The following is a 20,000-nucleotide window of genomic DNA, read 5'->3' as shown; positions in this document are numbered from 1 at the left end:
GTAACAAACATGAAAATATCCAGTAACACCATGTAACAAATTTATTTTAGACAAAAGTGTAATTTTCTAATTGTTTGAGTCTCAAGGAAGTGGAAAACATATATTTTTTTTGTTTCAAACTTTGCATTTGTAAGGAAAAGTACGATATCTGTAATTATCCACTGCCTACATTATTTATGTGTTTTCGTTCCAACTTCCTGAAATTGAATTTGCTAAGACTTGTCAGAAACGATAGGAATTTCGTAGAATATTCCTCAAAATTTTACTTCCCATTTTTTATTATACTGGATACAAAAACAAAACTTGAAGTCAATAATGGATATTGTCTAGAGATTTACAACACAAATAAATAAGAAATAACCTAAAAATCCCAGGAACAAATCGTTCACAGTGCAATCCTCTCAGAATTAAATCCCCATTCTGCCACATGTGAACGCGAGGCCAAGAGGTCGCTGGCGTCCAGAGAAGGAGGGCCAGCGTCTCGATTTCTTTCGATTTCAGTAGGAAATTTGCATGTTAATCGCTGGAAGGTCGAGTGCAAATCGGCCGAAATCGCTGTTAAATGATTGTTGTGCAGTCGGGGCTGGTGCAATGAGCTCCGGGGCTGAGGGCAGGTGGGTTCCCGGAAGAAAGTGTGTTTAGGTTGTAACGAGATTTTTAAATAATGTGTATACGAATGTGTATATGCGGAAATGCACTTATATTAATTAGGCTCGTGATTTCTGGAAAACGTTATAGATACAAAAACACTTTATAGATGCAAAGCGCGCGCGCACGCACGCACACACACACACACACACACACACACACACACACACACACACACACACACACACACACACACACACACACACACACACACACACACACACACACACACACACACACACAACCAAAATTGCTATTGTGGTTCCTCTGAAAGCAAACACATCTGAACACAGACTCCCAGACAAGAGCGCCATTGACGACGGCCGCCGCACCGCATCTGCCACACTCCTGCCCCGGCGACCTTTGACTCCGCCCTCTCCCCCCTCTCCCCCTCACATGTGGCCAGGTCAAGGGCAAGGGGTCAGCACGAGGCGCTCTCAGCGGTCAGGCTCCACAAGGCGAGTAAATAAAGGGAGGAATTTGATCCGAAGAAAGGGCGCGACCTTCGAAGCGATAGGGCAGCCGTCGCCGGGCGTCTGGCAAGTGGGGCATTTGCTCTCGAGGGGATTGGATAGGGAGTCGGATGTGTGGGAGGGTGGGCTGGGGTAGGGGATAGGTTTAGGGATAGGGATGGGGAGAGGTAGTGAGAGAGGGGGGAGATGGAGAAGGGAGAGTGAGCACGTTGGTGGGGAGTGGGAGGTTCAGGGGGGATGACTATGACTGCCTCTATCACTATTATTATCATTATCGCTATAATTAACCGTATCCTTATCATTATTATTATTTATTATCATTGTTATTATCATTATCATCATCAGAAAAAAAGTATGATGCTCCAAATGTTAGCATACATTGATGTTATTGCAGAGGCTTATGTGCACTGATAGATACGTCATGCATATCTATATCCATTCATTTTGTATCTGATCGTATTTAAATCGTTGAAAAAATCCTTCTCTTTTTCCTTCCAGCAGCGGCGTAAGCGACAGCCAACTCGACGGCGGCCAGGCGGGGGCGGCGGGTGGCGACAAGCGGCAGCGTCGGTCGCGGCATCGACGCTCAGGTTCCAGAGGGCGCCGCGACCCTTCGTCAGAGTCTCCCGCGCCCTCGCCGCCCCTGAGTCTGGAGGTGGAGGTGGGTGGCTACGCCCCCAGCGCGCCGCCAAGCATAGATGTCCTCCCGCTCTCCCCCTCGTCACCTCCGCTGCCCTTGGAGGCAGCGCCGAGTCCCATCCCCAGTGCCCCTCCGAGCCTGGAGGACGCGCTGCTAACGACGGAGGGAAGCCACGACGAACGAGGGAGCGCCGCCCCCCGCCCTGTACCCCTCGCCTCCCCCACCCCCTTTCCCTCGCCCCCGCCGCGCCACTCGCACGCTCTTCCGCCACGTCCCCCTCCCGAGCCCACACAACTACGTCCCCCTCCCGTCCCTCCTCCGCCACAGCCCTTCCGCGCCCCTCTACCACCATCTCCATCCCGAGGCCCTCCACCACGTCGCCCTCGCGCCCCTCTGCTGCGCCCATCCCTCGCCCGCAGGTCACCGCGACACGCCACACCTCCCGCCCGACCACGACCCCCAGCGCCGCCACTTCTCCCGCCCACTCCGCCCGCCTGGCCTCGCCGCCGCCGCCGTCAGCCACTGCCACTGAAGGGACAGCCTCAAACGCCAGGCGAGGGCAGAACCAGCGGCGCCGCCAACGACGGCGCGGCGACAGCAACAATAATAACAGTGCCACATCGACGACCGACAGAGCCGCAGCCGGGACGACCACCGCCGCCAACGACGCTAGATCGAGAAATGGCAATAGCAATAACAGTAATAATAACAATAACAATAGCACCGCCAACAACAACAACGTTCGTGACAGCCCTAGAAGGAACGCATATGCAGGTAAGAATAATTTAAGGGAGACCGTATTCTAACACGAAAAGTGCGATCGAGTTGCATTCCATCACCATCGCAGGTATAATAGATGGTGCCTGACACTGTGAAGCGTGTCACAGCTGTTATGAATTTTATTATATTTTCAGACTGACTAGCACAAGTGTGTTGGTTCGCTAATGAACGCAGGAACACGTTAATAAATGACCGAACTTTTGGAGACACTTCATATATTTATTCAATATTTATTTTTCATATAGTCTAACCCATCCGCTATACAATATTGTTGCTGCATAATGACTTTGGCATCACAGTTAAATTGTGATATGTAAAAAAGGGAGTTTTAGCAAAGGTGAGCGGAGACCTTTTTCGTGTTGAATCATCTTCTCTGAAAAGAACCGTTAAGTTGGTCGAGTCCCGAGACAGGGCCGTGTGCACGAGACAAACGCACATACATACACTTTTATCATATGGTTGTATGAGTATACACCTTTATGCTTGTGAGAGGTTTGATATGACCTTCAGTAACAACTACTTACTCTTGGTAGATGATTATTATCGATTATAAAAGAATGATTTATAAAAAAATGCTAGTTAATAAAATAGGAATAACAATATCCAGAGCAAAGAGGTCAATCTATACTGAAAATGATCCGCTTGCATTCAGCATAAAGTCATCAGTTCGCTCTGTCAACGACTCTTGTGTAACAGAATCCTCATTTGACGCTTTTACGAGTTTACGTAACCAGATTATGTCTATGTCGTTATCATTTGGGTAATTTTTCTTCATCGAGTCTCCTTGATAAGGTACACATTAGTTGCACATTAAGCTAGGACGTGACAAGACCCCTTCTAGTAACCCGATTAGGCTCCCTTCGTGATGTTTATCGATTGACCTAATACAGCTTGATGAAGTAGTCTTTCCTGGATCAAGCGGTTTGTGTTGATTGGCATATTGTGTGTTTGGATTGTTTATCCGGGTAATGATTAGTGAAATAATTATATCGCGTAATGGTGACAGGAAACGTGAATATCAATAAATATATTCATCCAAAATTTCATAATATTCTTTGAAAAGAGAGCATACCACAAACCACAAGTGTCAGACATAAAGAAGTAAGCCTTGACCCTAGATAAGTGCAGCGATGACCTATTGCAGAGGCTTATGTGCAATCTAATCCTGCAGGGTCGTCCTCGGGAGCTGGTCTGGAGGCGGAGCGTCTGCGGGTTCAAGGAGGGACGTGGACCCACAGTCACTCGGGTCTGATGTCATCCCTCGCCGTCACTGTGACCACGTTCAACATCTCGAGGTTCGCCGTGCTGGGAGCCCGTTTCGGATGTGAGTTTAGGACGGCAGGCGGGGTTGCGCCTCCTGTGGTCTGTTTGTACACATGCTGTCTTATAAATGTATGATATATATAAACTCACAGACACACACACACACACACATGTGTGTGTGTGTGTGTGTGTTTTGCGTGTGTGAGAGTGAGTGAGTGTGAATGTGAATGTGAATGTGAGTGTGAGTGTGAGTGTGAATGTGAATGTGAGTGTGAGTGTGAGTGTGAGTGAATGAATGAATGAATGAGAGAGAGAGAGAGAGAGAGAGAGAGAGAGAGAGAGAGAGAGAGAGAGAGAGAGAGAGAGAGAGAGAGAGAGAGAGAGAGAGAAGAAAGAAAGAAGAAAAAGAACAACAGCAACAGCGAGCAGCAAGAGAGTGGAGAAAAGAGTGAGGGCGAAATGAGGCGAGGCAGCCACACACGGAAGGGTTTCAAATGAGAATATATTTTGCTCTTCCTTCCTAGGGCCGTTCGTGGTGCAGTGGGGCGTGGTCTCCCTGGTGCTGGGGCTCCCTCTCATGACCTTCCACATGACAGTCGGGCAGTACTTGGGCGCCGGCGTCGTCGACATGTGGAGAATCTCACCCATATTCCAGGTAACGTGATTTTCCTCGAGTGATAAAAAAAAATTGCGTTTTGCTTCTAGTGATGCGGAGTAGAATGTCTTGGTTCAAGGCATATTTTCTTAAATTATTTCATTTTCTTATTTGTTTCATTGTTGTTATCAGTCGCTCGGATTTCTATTCACATCCACGATATTTCTAACTGCACGTGTCATGTGGCGTGCTTCATATCATTGATCTCTTTTGTCAATACGGACGTGAGTGGCATTAGAACCATGAATGGAGGTTGTAAGTAGAGGGAAAGAGCATAGGCATGGCCAAAAGGAATGAGGGAGTGATAAGGAAGATGACGAAGGCTTTGAAAAAGAATGGGAGGCGACATACTCAATACTCAACATCGATCAGTTGTGATTGATTGGCTGATGGCTGAGAGGCGCTGTCGTAAAGGGGGGGGAGAGGAGGGGGCAAATGGAAGAGCCAGGAATTGGGAGGGGGGGGGGGGGTGCAGGAACGAAGGGGGAGGGGGTGGGTTGGAAGGAAGGGGAAGGGGGAAGACGGAAGGGGGGGATGAGAGGGTCGTCTGTCATGACGTCACTCCAGAAGCCCAGGAGTTAGGGACCTCATTATGGATCCTCGTTGTTAGGGATTCCTTTGATGACCTTATTGTTGAGGACTCCATGACAACAATCTTGGCTCGCATGAAGGTCATCAGTGTAAGGTGCCTCCGTAACGACCGTGTGTTAAACAAGTGTACAACATTGTATAACAGGAAAAAAAACGGTGGCTTATCTCATCCACTGGAAAATTTTGTGGTCTGTCCAAACATGGCATAATTCGTCCATGAAATTATGTTATCAGTTTGATTTACTTCACAGTGTAAGTGCAGTGAATGTCACATATTTTAGCCGACTTTTAAAAGGTCAGACAAAACTGGGCTTCAGGGTCGTTTCCGAGGCATGTAGCTCTGTTCTTCAGCATTTTAGTAAAATAAAGAGAAGCAGAACAGAAATAACCATATGAGTCTAACAACACGAAAGCATATTACCTCCCTTAAAGGTACGTGCTTGATTCATCGACTGAAAGCAAATGATCAGAATATTGTAACAGGCATAAATAATTTCGACGTGTCATGTTCCCACACTAATCTGCCCCAGAGAGGGTCTAGGTTAATGGATGATAATACCTTTGTTAACCCGATTTGAATTGGGCCTTTGGGGTAGAAAGCCATTATTAGCACGGACTTTCCGCTCTAAAGCAAAAATATCTTGCGTTAGATTGTTCTTTTTCTGAAAACGTCTGGTCTAATGGAAGACTTTATTTTATTAATCTTAAGTGACATTGTTTATACTGGACGTAAATAGGAGTTATTACAGTGTAGGAACAGAACCATGACAATGACCTCCTGTGAATTCGCTAAAGTTACGCGTGATTTTCGTGGGAAATCGCGAGAGTTGCTGGACACCGTGATTCCAGCCCTTCATTCCTCCTCTTGCTTTTCTTACCGCTTTTTTTCTTTCTTTCTTTTCCCTGACTTTCTCACTCTCCAATTATGTTCATTTATTTTTACACCAATGTTCAATTTTCGTCTGTCATGATCTTTCTCCTCTGTTTCGTCTTATCCTCCTTCTTGTCCCTCTTCTCGCCTCCTCACCTTGCGTCACCATCCCTTCATTAATTTCTGAACTCCCACGCGCAGTCATTGATCTGCGAGTACAAAGGTTTGCTTCGTCTGTCATGTTCTGCAACGCCGCACCGCAGAACGCTCGGCTCAGTGTTTACTTTCGTTTCCGCGGGCCCGGCCTCTTCCTGACAACAGAATGGTCAGCCACTTTTCAAAAAAAAAAAATAAATAAAAAAAATAAAAAATAAAATAAATAAATAAATAAATAAAAATAAAATAAAATAAAATCAATACTTATCGCTTCAGTATTGTTGGAATCACTCGTAAAACATCGTTCCCTGTTTAGTCCGGTGGGATTAGCGATGGCAAATATCGTGGGCTAGGAGAGCGTTACTCCATGGGATGAAACGTGGGAAATATAGCAAGTCGCTCAAGGTTACGAACAGCTTCGGGATACTCGGTCCGCTATGTAGGCCTATCCAAGATCATGGGTCTATTCGCAGGCCGTCTCCGTCATGCTTTGTCAGGAGAAGCACAGAGAATCTAAGACACTTCCGCCTTTTTCTAGACACGGCAGATGGTGACCTTACACGCCCCCTGGCCATGGCAAGGCAGCCCAACCATACTGTAGTAATAATTTTAATGACAACAATAATAATAATAACAATAATGATAATAATAATAATAATAATAATAATAATGATAATAATAATAATGATGATAATAATAATAATAATAATAATAATAATAATAATAATAATAGTAATAGTAATAATAATAATAATAATAATAATAATAATAATAATAATAATAATAATAATAATAATAATAATAATAATAATAATAATAATAATAATAATAATAATAATAATAATAATAATAATAACAACAACAACAAAGACTACAACAAAAACAACAACAATAACAGTGAAGTAGAAATACGTAGAACCTGAACCGAAAGAAGACGACCCCCTCAAGACAAAGAATCCCTCCCTCCCCCCCCTAAGGCAGGTGCTGTACAGTACGTGGTGGCTGAGCCTCCAAGCGCGACGGCCGGCAAACACTACCAAGGGCGCGAGAGTCCACGTGTTGACTCCCATCCTACCCAGGCGTTGTGGCTTTTGTTTCTCCAGAAGCACATGTCCAACCAGGGAGTTTTTTTTTACGATTTTTGAAGGCTACAGCATTGCCATTATTTGTTGTGATATGCACACACACACACACACACACACACACACACACACACACACACACACACACACATATATATGTTTGTGTGTGCGTGTGTGTGCGTGCGCGCGCGCGTGCGTGCGTGTATATTTTCTGTTGTCTGATGGTGTTAAGATTTGTGGCCTGCGTTTACTCGGCTTTAACGCTTGTTCTGTCTGAAGGGCATGTCTAATTGCAAAAGGAAGATTTTATTTTTATGATGTATATATTATTGTTGCTGTTTCTTGAATATTATCACAGTAACATTTCATATTACATCTCTTGTAGAGTACCTTACCTAGCCCTTGATTCTACTATATTTACATTTTCTTTGTTTCTTATAATTATGTATTCGTGCTAATGGTTTTATGATGGCCGGGACCCGGAATTACACGGAAGCCAAAGAATAGGCCTGACGTAGGACTAACCGGGGATGTTACTCTTTTGAATGGGAAGTAATCATTACAAATGGACTACAGTTGATGGTGGATTCTCTTCCTGGAAATCCATAAATTGTTTAGAACTGTAGTACATCGTCTCTACCGTCAGATACTTATTTTCCTTGTCTACATCATACTCTTAAAAAAATCATTTGAGCAAGTATATGAATCGGGCATGATATTAATGATTTTCTCTTCGAGAACAGTATACCATATATATACTGTATATAAGTATCATGTACAAAATTCATAAACATAATTTCTGTAGAATTTTGGGATATCATTACCGCTATTTCAAAGATGTGATTTTAAAGCATATTACCCACCATTTCCTGCTGCATCTACCAGTCCCCCTTCTCATTTTTTGTAACTAATCCCCCAAATGACTGACCCTTCAAACCTAACTGGACAAAAATTATCCCATCCGAAACCACTGAACCCAAAATTACACTTGAAAAAAACACCGAAATGTCCCATTCACACTTTTATTGTTATGGCCGCGTCCGTTAGCCTTCTTCTCTTTTTCCATAAAGCTCAACCAGTCTCCCTTTTTCCTTTTCCACAGGGTGTCGGCTACAGCTTGGCCCTGGCGCAGGCGCTGCTGGGTGTGTACTGCTGCGTGCCCATAGCCTGGCTCTTCATCTACTTCAGGGACTCCTTCAGCATACACCTCGGCATGTTCCGGTGGGCCGACTATCGGCGTGAGTTCCTTTGCTCGTTGCTCGTCGGCGCCGCCCTCGGGTGCTCGGGAAAGGGGGCGGGATTCTTTGGGGGGGGGGAAGGTGGACAGTGGAAAGGAAAGGATGTAGGGAGCGGGAGAGTGGAGAAGGCAAGTAAGAGACGGGATGGAGAGAAAGTGAAGAGAAGGGAAGTGGAGGGATGAAAGGAGAGCAGAAGGGAGGGATAAAGAGAATATAAGAATGAGGTTGCGCAGGGAAAGAGGCTGGAAGGCTAAATGAGGAGAAGAAAGCTCTGAAGGGAAGGGGGTTGGATGGAAGAAAAGGTACAGCAGGCAGAAGAGAAAGATTATGTGGAACAGAGGAAGGAAAGGGGTAGTGATGGAGACAGGGCGATAAAATAGATGATGGGGAAGAAGAAATGAGTGGTGTTAAATATTAAGAGGAGATCAGGTAGAACAAAGAGAGAATGAACACATAGAAAAAGAGGATGCGAGAAAAGAGGAAGAAGAAAGAGGGAAATAGAAAAAAATAGTGGGAATGATAGCATAAATGTGAGGAAGGGCAGGTAAGTCAGTAAACCAAAATGGCGGGAAACATCGATTACGTTGATTTTTTTTATGAGCATGTAATAATTATGTACTAATACAAAAGTGCTGTTGGATTTCAGTTGTCAACACCTCTTCATTGCATGAGAACTTCAGTGCAGTTATCGAGGGAGTTCCAAAATATTTCAAGTAAGTTGCATTTTCTTCTCGTAATTAGTGATAGGATAGCTTACTGTATCTATCCCCCCACACACATTCACTCGGCCAGTCATAAAAGCAGGACACCCATTTTTCCAGAATATTGGCAAATAAAGGTGGTTATGGGGACATTCATACAAAAGAGATATAGGAGTATATATCAGAGGCGTCATTTGGAGGGGGGGCAATTGACCCCCCCCACACACACACATGTCCACTAAACATCCACCATCAGCCAGTACATCCCGCCTCTTCAAAAATATATTAATATCTCATGTGCGACTTGCAGTACCCAAGTGTTGCAAAGGAGCGATGGCAATGCACCCTGGCTGCAAGACCTGGGTTCTCTCAAGTTCGACATGGCCTTCAATATCGCTCTTATTTGGATCATTACTCTGATTGCCTTGAGTAGAGGTATGTCTATTAGAGAGAGAGAGAGAGAGAGAGAGAGAGAGAGAGAGAGAGAGAGAGAGAGAGAGGATGAGAGACAGGAGATGGATGGATGATAATTATGTGACATATTTTATTTCTCAGTGCTATTTAACTTTGAAGTGTTTTGCAATGCCAGTAAAGAATATTTCTATTGTTTTGCTTGTTCCAAAAGGCATGTTCTTTAATAGGATTTCAAATAATGGAAACAAAATTTTAGTTTTACAGTTTCCCTTTATTTAGTATTTGATCTGTCAATGTTAATAAATTTGATTAACCTATGAATGAATTAAGGTCACCTATGTATGCTCTTTAGATTTTATACAGCCACATGCATTGTTTTGATTACTTCATTCTTCTGGGTTTAATTATTAATTCTGAATATTTATTACTCTTCTAATTATATATTTCACAAAAGCCTTCTAGTCATCTGTTCTTCTGATCAGTGAAAATTTTATATTAAGTTATTTTTTTACTCAGCTTTTGATATTTAAACTTATTAAATTTTATTGATACCTTCTGGTCTAGTTAATGTAGGTTCACTTGGACGATGAAACTGCTTGTTAAATCTTTGTATATTATTGATCCTCTTGATATCACTTCTCTCCCAGTACATATACTGTAGAGTGTCAAGGGTCATGCAAAGGAATTGAAACTGGTAATCTTATTTTCTTGTAATATCATTAGGTTTTATGTTGAATACCTATGATGACATATCTATAGGAAAATACCCATTGTTTTGCATAAGTTTCTGTCCCTCCATTATTGACATTGATGTAAAGACAATTACATAAAGATTATCATCCTATAGAAATCCCATTGAATTACCCTCATTATCCGCTGTTCATTCTGGCAGGTAATCAGCTGTATGGAAAGGTGTGTTACATTATATTCCTGTTGCCACTACTGTGTTATTTGGTGGTGTGTCTCTATCTGGCATCATCGACCAAAGATGACCTCTACATGAATGTCGCAAACTTCAATGGTATTTTCACAAACAGCCGTGTAAGTTCATATATATATATATATATATATATATATATATATATATATATATATATATATATATATATATATATTTGAATGTTTCTAGTATCTTTTTATTTAATTATATTATGATAGTTATCATAACATTTAATGACTTCAGATAATAATTTTTAACTTATGTATTGTTTTTTCTACACACACACACACACACACACACACACACACACACACACACACACACACACACACACACACACACACACACACACACACACACACACACACACACACACACACACACACACACACACACACACACACACACACACCACACACACACACACATATATATATATATATATGTGTGTGTGTATGTGTGTGTGTGTGTGTGTTTATGTGTATGTATGTATTATATATATATATATATATATATATATATATATATATATATATATATATATATATATATACATGTGTTTTCTTATTATATGCAGGAGTAATTTTAAGTATTCTTAATGAAATGATTCATAGGAGTACTTTCACGCACAAAAATATAGCCTTAAATGCATACACGATGAATACAAAGTGCCAAATTTTGATGTAAGGGAAATAAATAGTTAATATTCAATTTATTCAACAGTCATGGATGGCAGCTAGTCGAGAAGTGTTCCTAGTCTGGGGCCTCCATGGGGCTGTCCTGCAACAAATGTCTGCTCATAATAAGTATGAATCCTAAATCTTATTATTTATTGGTTTGAGTTTTTGTTATTAATATTAAAATTTATTATAACCTCATGAATAATAATGCAATAAATATGAGTAAAGGAACAAATATGAGTATAACTGAGTAAATAATCGAATAATTGATTTTTAATTGTATGGTTTCAATTACCATTATTTTGTAGAGTAAATTTTGTCTCTAAAAATATTGGGCCTAATGAAAGCATATATTAAAAAAAATAAAGAATCAGGTCATATAATTTATACTGTACATACTTACGTAATTTCACACCTATAATTACAACTACATAAATTTTAAAGGTGTCCTTTAAAACACATGTAACATATAGTTTTATTTCGTGACAGGCGTGGTCATCCATTATACCGAGACACCACGATAGTGTGTCTCATAACCACACTCACCCTAGTACTGGCAGCTGTCACAGGCTTATCATGTGTGTCTGGGTTTCGACAAAACAACTTATATTATAAACCCTCTTCTTTTGGTAAGTGTTATTTGTCTAAATAGAATATGAAAGAGAATATACAAGAGATATTGATATACATATATGTTTTACTATTCCCTGCAGTACTGAAGATTGTGTTGTTTTTGATGGATAGTAACCTAACTTTTGAAACAGATGAGCTTACGTTTGATATGTCAAAACTTTAAAAGTATTCCTAATACTTTTTTGTGACAGTTTACCTTACCTTTAATTTAAGTAGCATAAAAGCTTGAATAAGTTATAATATTTCCGTTCTAAATATTGTCACCTTATATTCCAAACAAATAGTCCATATTACAGTAGGCTGGGACATGCACAGGAGCTTGAAATGCTTGAGTACATGCCATTTTTCTGTGCTACACATCAAAAGTGCTCTTTTAGCAAAACTTAGGAAAGAAAAGTATCCATTTAATCCATATTAGGGAACAGAAAATTACCCTTTTTCAGTGTGACTGCCTTACTATTTCCCTATTTTGTTCTCTAATTCAACAGAAAGAACAGAAACGGCACAGTTCCTTTCCAACACCCCCTTCCGACAGCCTGTGTTGCAGGAGCCTTTGCTTCACTTTCGGAAGACCAGTGGGCCCCCAACCATGTCTGTGGAATATATGCACCACGACAACTTCTACGCAGGGATAAGAATACGAACACACAGAAGTATGAGTGGTAAGCTGAAACACATGGATACAGATTTGAAATATGAGATTAGTTTTGTGAATATAGAAGGTAAATTGAATATGAGTTTTTTTCACACACACGTGCACACGCATATACGCGTACACACGCACACGCACACGTACACGCACACGCACACACACGCACGCGCACGCACACAAATATTCACACACACAAAATCACACTTGCACGCACGCATGCATACATTCACTCAACTCAACTCAACTCAACTCAACTCAACTCAACTCAACTCATTCATTCATTCATTCATTCACACACACACACACGCACTCGCACACGCACACGCACACGCACACGCACACGCGCACACGCACACGCACACACACACACACACTGATATATATGTACATATATATATAAATACATATATATATATATATATATATATATATATATAAATATATATATATAAATATATATATATATATATATATATATATATGAATATATATATATATATATATATATATATATATATAATATATATATAAATATATATATATAAATATATATATATATATATAATATACACACACACACACACACACACACACACACACACACACACACACACACACACACACACACACACACACACACACACACACACACGCATCCACATTTATATTCAAAATATTAATCATGAATATTTTACATCACTTAATCCAGTGACCAGAAAAGAAGACTATGAAACCAGCGGCTACCAGAGCCTACGTCTTGCGACAGAGTTGTTCCCTGCACTGCTGGGGGTGAACGGCACGAAGCTCATCTCGCCCTTTTGGTCCTCGCTCTTCTTCCTGAGTCTGCTGCTCTTCGGAATAGCGCAGCAGGCAAGTAATGTGTGGATGGTTGTATTAGATTGTGGTCATAGTGTAAATGTTTATAGAATGTTTTATTTAAGAGTGTTGTAAAGTGGGATGGAATGTTAAGATGTGAGGATATGGGATATTTCAAAAAGGAAAATTAGTTTACTGTGTTGGCGTTTAGTCATAGAATTACATCCATCTGCTACAAAATATTATTGTATTATTTTTATCAGAAATACGGAAGAAAACGAATGGGATAGATTGTGAGATAAGACGGCGCGCGCGCGCGCGCGTGTGTGTGTGTGTGTGTGTGTGTGTGTGTGTGTGTGTGTGTGTGCGTGCGTGCGTGTGCGTGTTCGTATCTCTTTTTATACATAAATATAAATGCACACATTTGCAATACAATACAGACAGACACAGACACACACACAGACACACACACAAACACAGACGCACACACAGACGCACACACAGACACACACACAGACGCACACACAGACACACACACACACACACACACACACACACACACACACACACACACACACACACACACACACACACACACACACACACACACACACCACAGTCTTCTGTTTGTCTGTCTATCCATTTAAGCTAACTTACATTTCCATGACCCCTTGTATCTTTATGGAATTTCTTGTGTGTTAATATACCATTCAACAACAGCTGGCTATGTGGCGGACAGTGGTTGAGGCAGTGATACGCATCAACCAAGAGCGTCTGCAAGCATGGGAGACCTTCATCACCTTCCTATGCTGCGTGTTTGGGTTCTCAGCTGCACTTCCCATGGCAACTGGGGTATATACATATATATGTTTTCTCTTTTAGTATTAAGTTGTTGTTTTTGTTGTAAATAATGACTATTTAAGTAATGATGAATCTCAATAATCTTTTTTGAGTCATACTTTGAATTATCTTTACCCTTTACAGGCGGGGATACAGATAATGTACTTCCTTGATTATGTTGTGAGCTGTGGATGGTGGCTGATGATAATACAACTAGTCCAGGTTAGTCAACATTTATTGGTTAACTCTTTGTATTCATCAGAAGTGTAGTTTATTTCTCCCCTTTGCTGCAATTATTCTCTTTCCCTGTAATCTTTCAGTAGTCCAGGTCTGTCAGCATCTCGATATATTAAAGAATTTACCATAACGAGTTTATTAACTTTTTCCTTATAATAGCTAAGCTCTTTTAGTATAAATTTCCAAAACAAGGATATTCCTTTCAGGATATTATTAGAATAATAAGAAATAATCTGATATACTGCTTGTCAACCTAAAAATTCCTTTCAGATATTTGCTCTCTTATTCGTTCGTGGAAAGCCTTACAGTGGGCACGACATAGTCAGTGAGCTGATGGGAAAGAGTGACCAGTGCCGTTCACTGTGGCTAGGTCCTCTTACATCCTTTGCCTGGAATATTATAGTCCCAGTTGGTCTCCTTGTGCTGTCCATTTCATCATTCAAGTCTGGACAATTTAGAGAAGTATGTTTTTGACACTGGTGTTGGGTAAATGCAGTCCTCTGTAGTTTGGGAATTTTGTTTACAAGTAGATGGTTCCATAAGTGCTTAGTCACTACCGAATCAAATAGTAGGCCTACCGAACTTTACTCGATATCGCCATTTTTGGGAAACAGTTTTAATTTTTTTTTCTAATGCTATTAATACCATTACTGTTATCATCAATATTGATATTGGGAATATTATATTGTTGTGAATACTAACAACAATACGAAATAAATAGAAACATTTTCATATACTCAAGAAAGAGGGTAAACAGGTGAGATCAGGTAGGACTAGTAATTGACTTCTTGGCGACTAAGCTATTACGGTGCTATCTATGTGTGAGCAAAATTAATAAACTAAAATCACAGTGAACTAGCAAAGTATGCACATGCCATCATGACATCAGTGGGTTAGTACGGCTTACGCTGTCTTAAGGAAATAATATACTATGACATTCAGACATGAATTAAAAGGAAGCTGTATACTGAAACACACAAAATAATAAGCATTCCTATTCTTTCAGGTATTTGCCTGGGGCAGTAATAGCTACTGGCCAATATGGGTCTGTCAACTAGCATCAGCTATGCAACTTTTCCCAATTCTTCTGGTGCCACTTGTGGGCCTTATTCAGACTTGCCGATATTTGGCTTCAACTGATGATGATTTGTTTGAGGTTTGTAGAAGAGAGAACTATTCAGTGTTATAATCCACAGTAGCCCTTCATATAAAGAAAGGATGGTTTACTTCAATTTGAAGATACCAGTACCCTTGGAAAAAAGCCTTGTTCATTTATTATTAAACGATTTTTTCTTATTTATTCCAATATATACTACCATCACAACCTGATAACCCTTGTATTTCTTTACAGAGAATACAGTTGCTGTACAGACCATCTCTCAGACAACGGACAAGTGGCAACAGCTTCATGTCTGTCACTGAAGAATCTGAAGTTGATGGAGTAGAAGGTTCTAGAGAAGGCCAGGGAGACCAAGGAGCCAATGTGACTCCGCGACCTTACAGTGACCCTCCCCCTAAATATACCCCCCCACCATCCTATTCTACTGCTACTGGTGTCAGGCACGTATAGCTCTTGTCATATCTATGCCAATAAGCAGAGATAATTTATGAAGGTCTTTTCTCTATTTTTCTGTTTCCAGATATGCACTTAAGACTAATATAACTAATAAGCTAGGTTTCATTATGAGTGCAAGCATATCTAAAAGTATATAATTCAGTAGCCTGTAGCTTTAGAGCATTTGCTTAAAAAGAACGGGATTTTATTTTTTCCACATGCTAATCACTTCAAAAATTCCACTGCAGATTTGCAAAACTTCTGAACCAAAGTTTACGCCAGAGCATGCGCCGCCTCCGTGATACGTTGCGAAGCAATGCAGAAACAAATGTAGCAACAGACACTGAGGCAACAGCTCAGTTGGAGGAATGCCAAATAACTGAAACACAAGTCAGAACATCAACACCTTATATCCCGCCACCTGATTATGTAACGGCAGTTAGTGAGTGTGCTCCAGACCGAAACCAGAGTTCTACCTCCACAGAGCCTCCTCCCAGGTACTCTACACTGGACCCTCTGCGGCGTCAACAGGCTCTGGCAGCCTTGGGGAACAGTCTAGCTTCTGGTTCTCATGTCAAGGCAGATGGGGACCCGGACCAAACATTACCCACGACATCAGAGTTGCACCGAGATAACAGCCTGCGCAGATCAGGGCTTCGCCGTAGCATTGCATCAGGTGTCCGCAGGAGTGCTAGGCGCCTGGCTGCAACACTTGGGGTTGGAAGTGGTGAGGATGGTGCTACATTAGTCAACAGTGAAGTGCCCCTTAGTCAAGATAGTCAACAAGGTGGAGAAAATGAGGAATCGCATCCTTATGCTTTTACCAATTTTGAACTTGTTTCTCAGTCAGATGCATAAATTAGTTGTAAGGTTACTTAAATGTTCCCAAAATGAAAATAGGCATTAATATTTATAATGTAAAATTTGAATGTTATCTGTTGTTTTCATAGTTTTAGAATTTTATTGTAGGCTAAGTTGCCTAAGTTTATTACTAGAAATTACAAGAAACTATACAGTGCAATAGAAAAATGTGCTTCTTTTTAATATTATGGTGATAGAGAATGTTTCATATAAATCGTCCAAGGGTGATCTGTTTTAGTACATTGCAGTCATAATGTACGAAAAAGTGCTACAGCCTTGGGATGAACAATGTATGAACAATATCTAAAAAAGATAGAAGTTTTCCACATTTTAAAGACAAAAAATTAATTGCTTTTATGTGTGGTGCTCTTCAATCTTGAATTGATATTTTGCCTAAGTGAATATATAAACAAAACATCTGTGATATTTAAGAACTTTTCTCAGACATGCTGTGTCACAGAAGATATAGCTGTCAGTGATAAATACGTGGACCATACATTGGATTGGCCTATACGCTTAATTCATAAAATTAATTTGATAAACTAGGAGCAGCTCTTATTCTTTCCAGGTGCACTAAGAGTTAATACTTTGTCTCTGAGGTTTACAAAATTCTATTGTATGAGTAAATAAAGAAAGCCTTTAAAAAATCAAATACACATATGGGTCTTTTGCAAAATATACATTGCATCCAAGTCTTTTCAGACCATTGCCTTTCTTGACATTTTTACTGCAAAAGCCTCATCAGCTAAGTATTGACAGGTTCATTTGATCCATGGAAGAGTTGCCAATGAGAAGTATAATGAGAGCAAATGCTACTACTGCAGTACGTCCTGGCTTCATAAATTTGTGCCAAACTCCAAATAGTGAAGCTGGCAGTAAAGTACTCTGTAAAGGAAAGGTTTGCCTGGCTGAGAAAAATCTTGTTTATAGATAGCTTCTTTAAAATATCACCTAGTAATATTCTGCTGCTATTGTGATGGGAAAATACAAGGTTTCTTTACACAGGTAGATCCACTCCATCTAAATGAAAATCCCAATTGGCAACTTCAGCCCCCACCTCATCCCCTTTATTTATTGAAAATATTATAATTATTTTCTTTTTTGGTCATGGTTTATTTTTCATTTTTTTTACCACTGTTACTACTGAACAATTTCAAAAGAAAAAGCATTGAAAAAGCATCATAAATATCTCACAAATTGTTGGAGTCAAAAAATGGGTAGAGCTAATATCATCATCTCGTTTAGCCAATGAGAGTGCGCCATGAGATAATTCATATAACTAGATACTTAATTATTTGTATAATTTCCTCAATATTATTATATTTACCAGATGTAAAATCAAAATCCCCTTTCATTTATAACTAAGAGTTCCTTACAATTAACAGCCTTCAGAATACTCTTGGGAAAAAGTCAATTCATTTTTGGGTTCAATAGGCTAAATGGAAGTGGAGCTACCTGGTTATATGTACCTTGGTAAAATAATAAATTGGCAAATGTCTAGTTTTAAATATTAAGAACTACAGCTTTGAATTTGAGACATGGTACTCTGAATAAGGGTCATTTCTGACTTTTGCACAATTTTCCATTGTTTTCAATGTAAACAGGTCACATTTTTCACATAGAATGACCATATTGTTGTTGTTGTACTGGAGTGTCAAGTAAATATGAAATTTAGTGCTGATATTGTATATGGTGTGATAAAATTCAGATTTTGCAAAATCATATGGCATCAGTTGATTATAATGTATTAGACAGGGTGTAATGTCAAAATATCTACTCATAATTATTATCAATGATGGAAGTCAGTACTATGTCTGTATTGTATTTGGATAACATTTCCTATGCAGAATAACTAAAATCGATTATATATCACCACAGATAAAAGAGAAAGTCAGTACAGTTCCTTTCCTTTCACTGTGAGGCATGTAAGCATTTATACAAAAAGCTTCCAGTTTACCAGTCTTCCAGGGTGACTGACACAATATATCAGTGCAAATGTGGAAGATCTGTTTTCTCTGTCACACACGGAAGTTTACATCTTGTATGTTTCAGTGTTTTAATCCATTTTTTTCTTTTTTGTCTATGTAAATATATGTTTAAAAAAACAGAAAAGAAAAAATTTGTATATCATGATCATAAGCTTCATAAGCTTTTTCTGATACTCTTTGATTCAAGGAGCTGCCAGCCATGCGAATGGTATGTAGTGTTATGGATATAGCTTTGTGGCTCAACCATATATATATCCACCACTGTCACAATACCTTTCTCCTGATAGGTTAATTCCAACCTGTGGTGTCTTGTATTTCAGATCTACAAAATCTGTTTTTAAGAAACTTCTTGGTAAACAAACTAAAAAAAAAAAATAAATAGATAAATAAATAAAAAATTCCCCAGGAATTGAAGGAAACACAAAGTTGTAAATTGGTTACGTTAGGGCATTCTCTAGGACCTCGTATGTGCGGGTCTGCCGTCATAATCACATGTACTTATTTATTAATAAAAGTATGGTGAAGAAATGAAAGCTCTTCTTTTCCTAGCAGAAGCTGATTGAGTGATTGTTTAAAATCATGTCAAACTGCTAATTATTCCCTATTAAAAAAAATGAAGAGAAGAAAGAAAGATAAGAAGAAAGAAGAAAGAAGAAGATGAAAAAAGAAACGAATATAAAAAAAAAAAAAAAAAAAAAAAAAAAAAAAAAAAAAAAAAAAAAGGATTGAGAGGCAGGTGACCTGAAAATACCATCATGGAAAAATTTGGCTGACGGCCAGGGTGATGGCATCTTGCCATCATGAGAATTTCAGTGGAAGGCCAGGGTAATGGAAATGATCTGCCATGAGTGCACAAAGCTCTTGAGGGTAATTAGACTCGGAGGGCATTTGGGAAGGGGCTCTTGCATTATTCCTGTCAGAAAACAAGTGTGGAATGTAACAACTGTGGAGGGCAGGGAGGACACTATTTTCATGCTCAGGATCTTATTCTTGCCTCCTCTGACTGGCAACACAGGTTATATTACAGAAAATTAATATTATAAAACATTGCTTATTGTAAAAAAAAAAAATTATAATAATAACACTGCAAAGGGCAGGCAAGAAATCTTGACACTACCTTGAGTATTTATGTGCACCCAGGCCTCAAACCATACACCTGTAAGAGTGGTCACTCAAATAAGCCCAATGGCTGGGTTTTGGGCCAAGCATGGTCAAGCGAAGCACCTGGATCCATGGGGCTTATTTTACATCATTTTCCTATTCCACAGAATAACTAAAAAAAAAAC

General features: G+C 39.8%; 2 protein-coding genes across 2 annotated transcripts in view; one reads left to right on the top strand and one right to left on the bottom strand.

Annotated features, from left to right (window-relative positions):
- The first annotated feature begins 591 nt into the window (after nucleotides 1-591).
- LOC119572493 lies at nucleotides 592-19,113 on the top strand. Its single transcript, XM_037919602.1, has 19 exons — nucleotides 592-614; nucleotides 942-1,110; nucleotides 1,620-2,535; nucleotides 3,713-3,865; nucleotides 4,329-4,459; nucleotides 8,262-8,397; nucleotides 9,044-9,110; nucleotides 9,409-9,533; nucleotides 10,405-10,553; nucleotides 11,176-11,258; nucleotides 11,622-11,761; nucleotides 12,254-12,427; nucleotides 13,127-13,287; nucleotides 13,954-14,085; nucleotides 14,218-14,295; nucleotides 14,581-14,772; nucleotides 15,317-15,466; nucleotides 15,662-15,870; nucleotides 16,114-19,113. Exons 1-19 carry the CDS (start codon nucleotides 592-594, stop codon nucleotides 16,721-16,723), a joined length of 3,798 nt encoding a protein of 1,265 aa, XP_037775530.1. The 3' UTR covers nucleotides 16,724-19,113.
- Nucleotides 19,114-19,600: 487 nt separating this feature from the next.
- LOC119570797 (COX assembly mitochondrial protein homolog) overlaps nucleotides 19,601-20,000 on the bottom strand; it is a 13,629-nt gene continuing 13,229 nt past the window's right edge. Inside the window, exon 3 of the mRNA XM_037918402.1 lies at nucleotides 19,601-20,000. This exon is cut by the window's right edge and continues 255 nt beyond it. The gene's annotated coding sequence lies outside the window, so the exon portion shown is untranslated.

The sequence above is a fragment of the Penaeus monodon genome, chromosome 4 (assembly GCF_015228065.2).
Source record: "Penaeus monodon isolate SGIC_2016 chromosome 4, NSTDA_Pmon_1, whole genome shotgun sequence".
Classification (NCBI taxonomy): domain Eukaryota; kingdom Metazoa; phylum Arthropoda; class Malacostraca; order Decapoda; family Penaeidae; genus Penaeus; species Penaeus monodon.
This window is presented reverse-complemented; position numbering and strand designations above follow the sequence as displayed.

Excerpts from the sequence above, each read along its gene's own strand:
- LOC119572493 (XM_037919602.1), top strand. The coding sequence starts at position 592 with ATGAGCTCCGGGGCTGAGGGCAG. Across the intron at positions 11,762-12,253 it reads TTATAAACCCTCTTCTTTTG|AAAGAACAGAAACGGCACAG; the intron begins GTAAGTGTTATT and ends CTAATTCAACAG. Across the intron at positions 15,871-16,113 it reads TCTACTGCTACTGGTGTCAG|ATTTGCAAAACTTCTGAACC; the intron begins GCACGTATAGCT and ends ATTCCACTGCAG.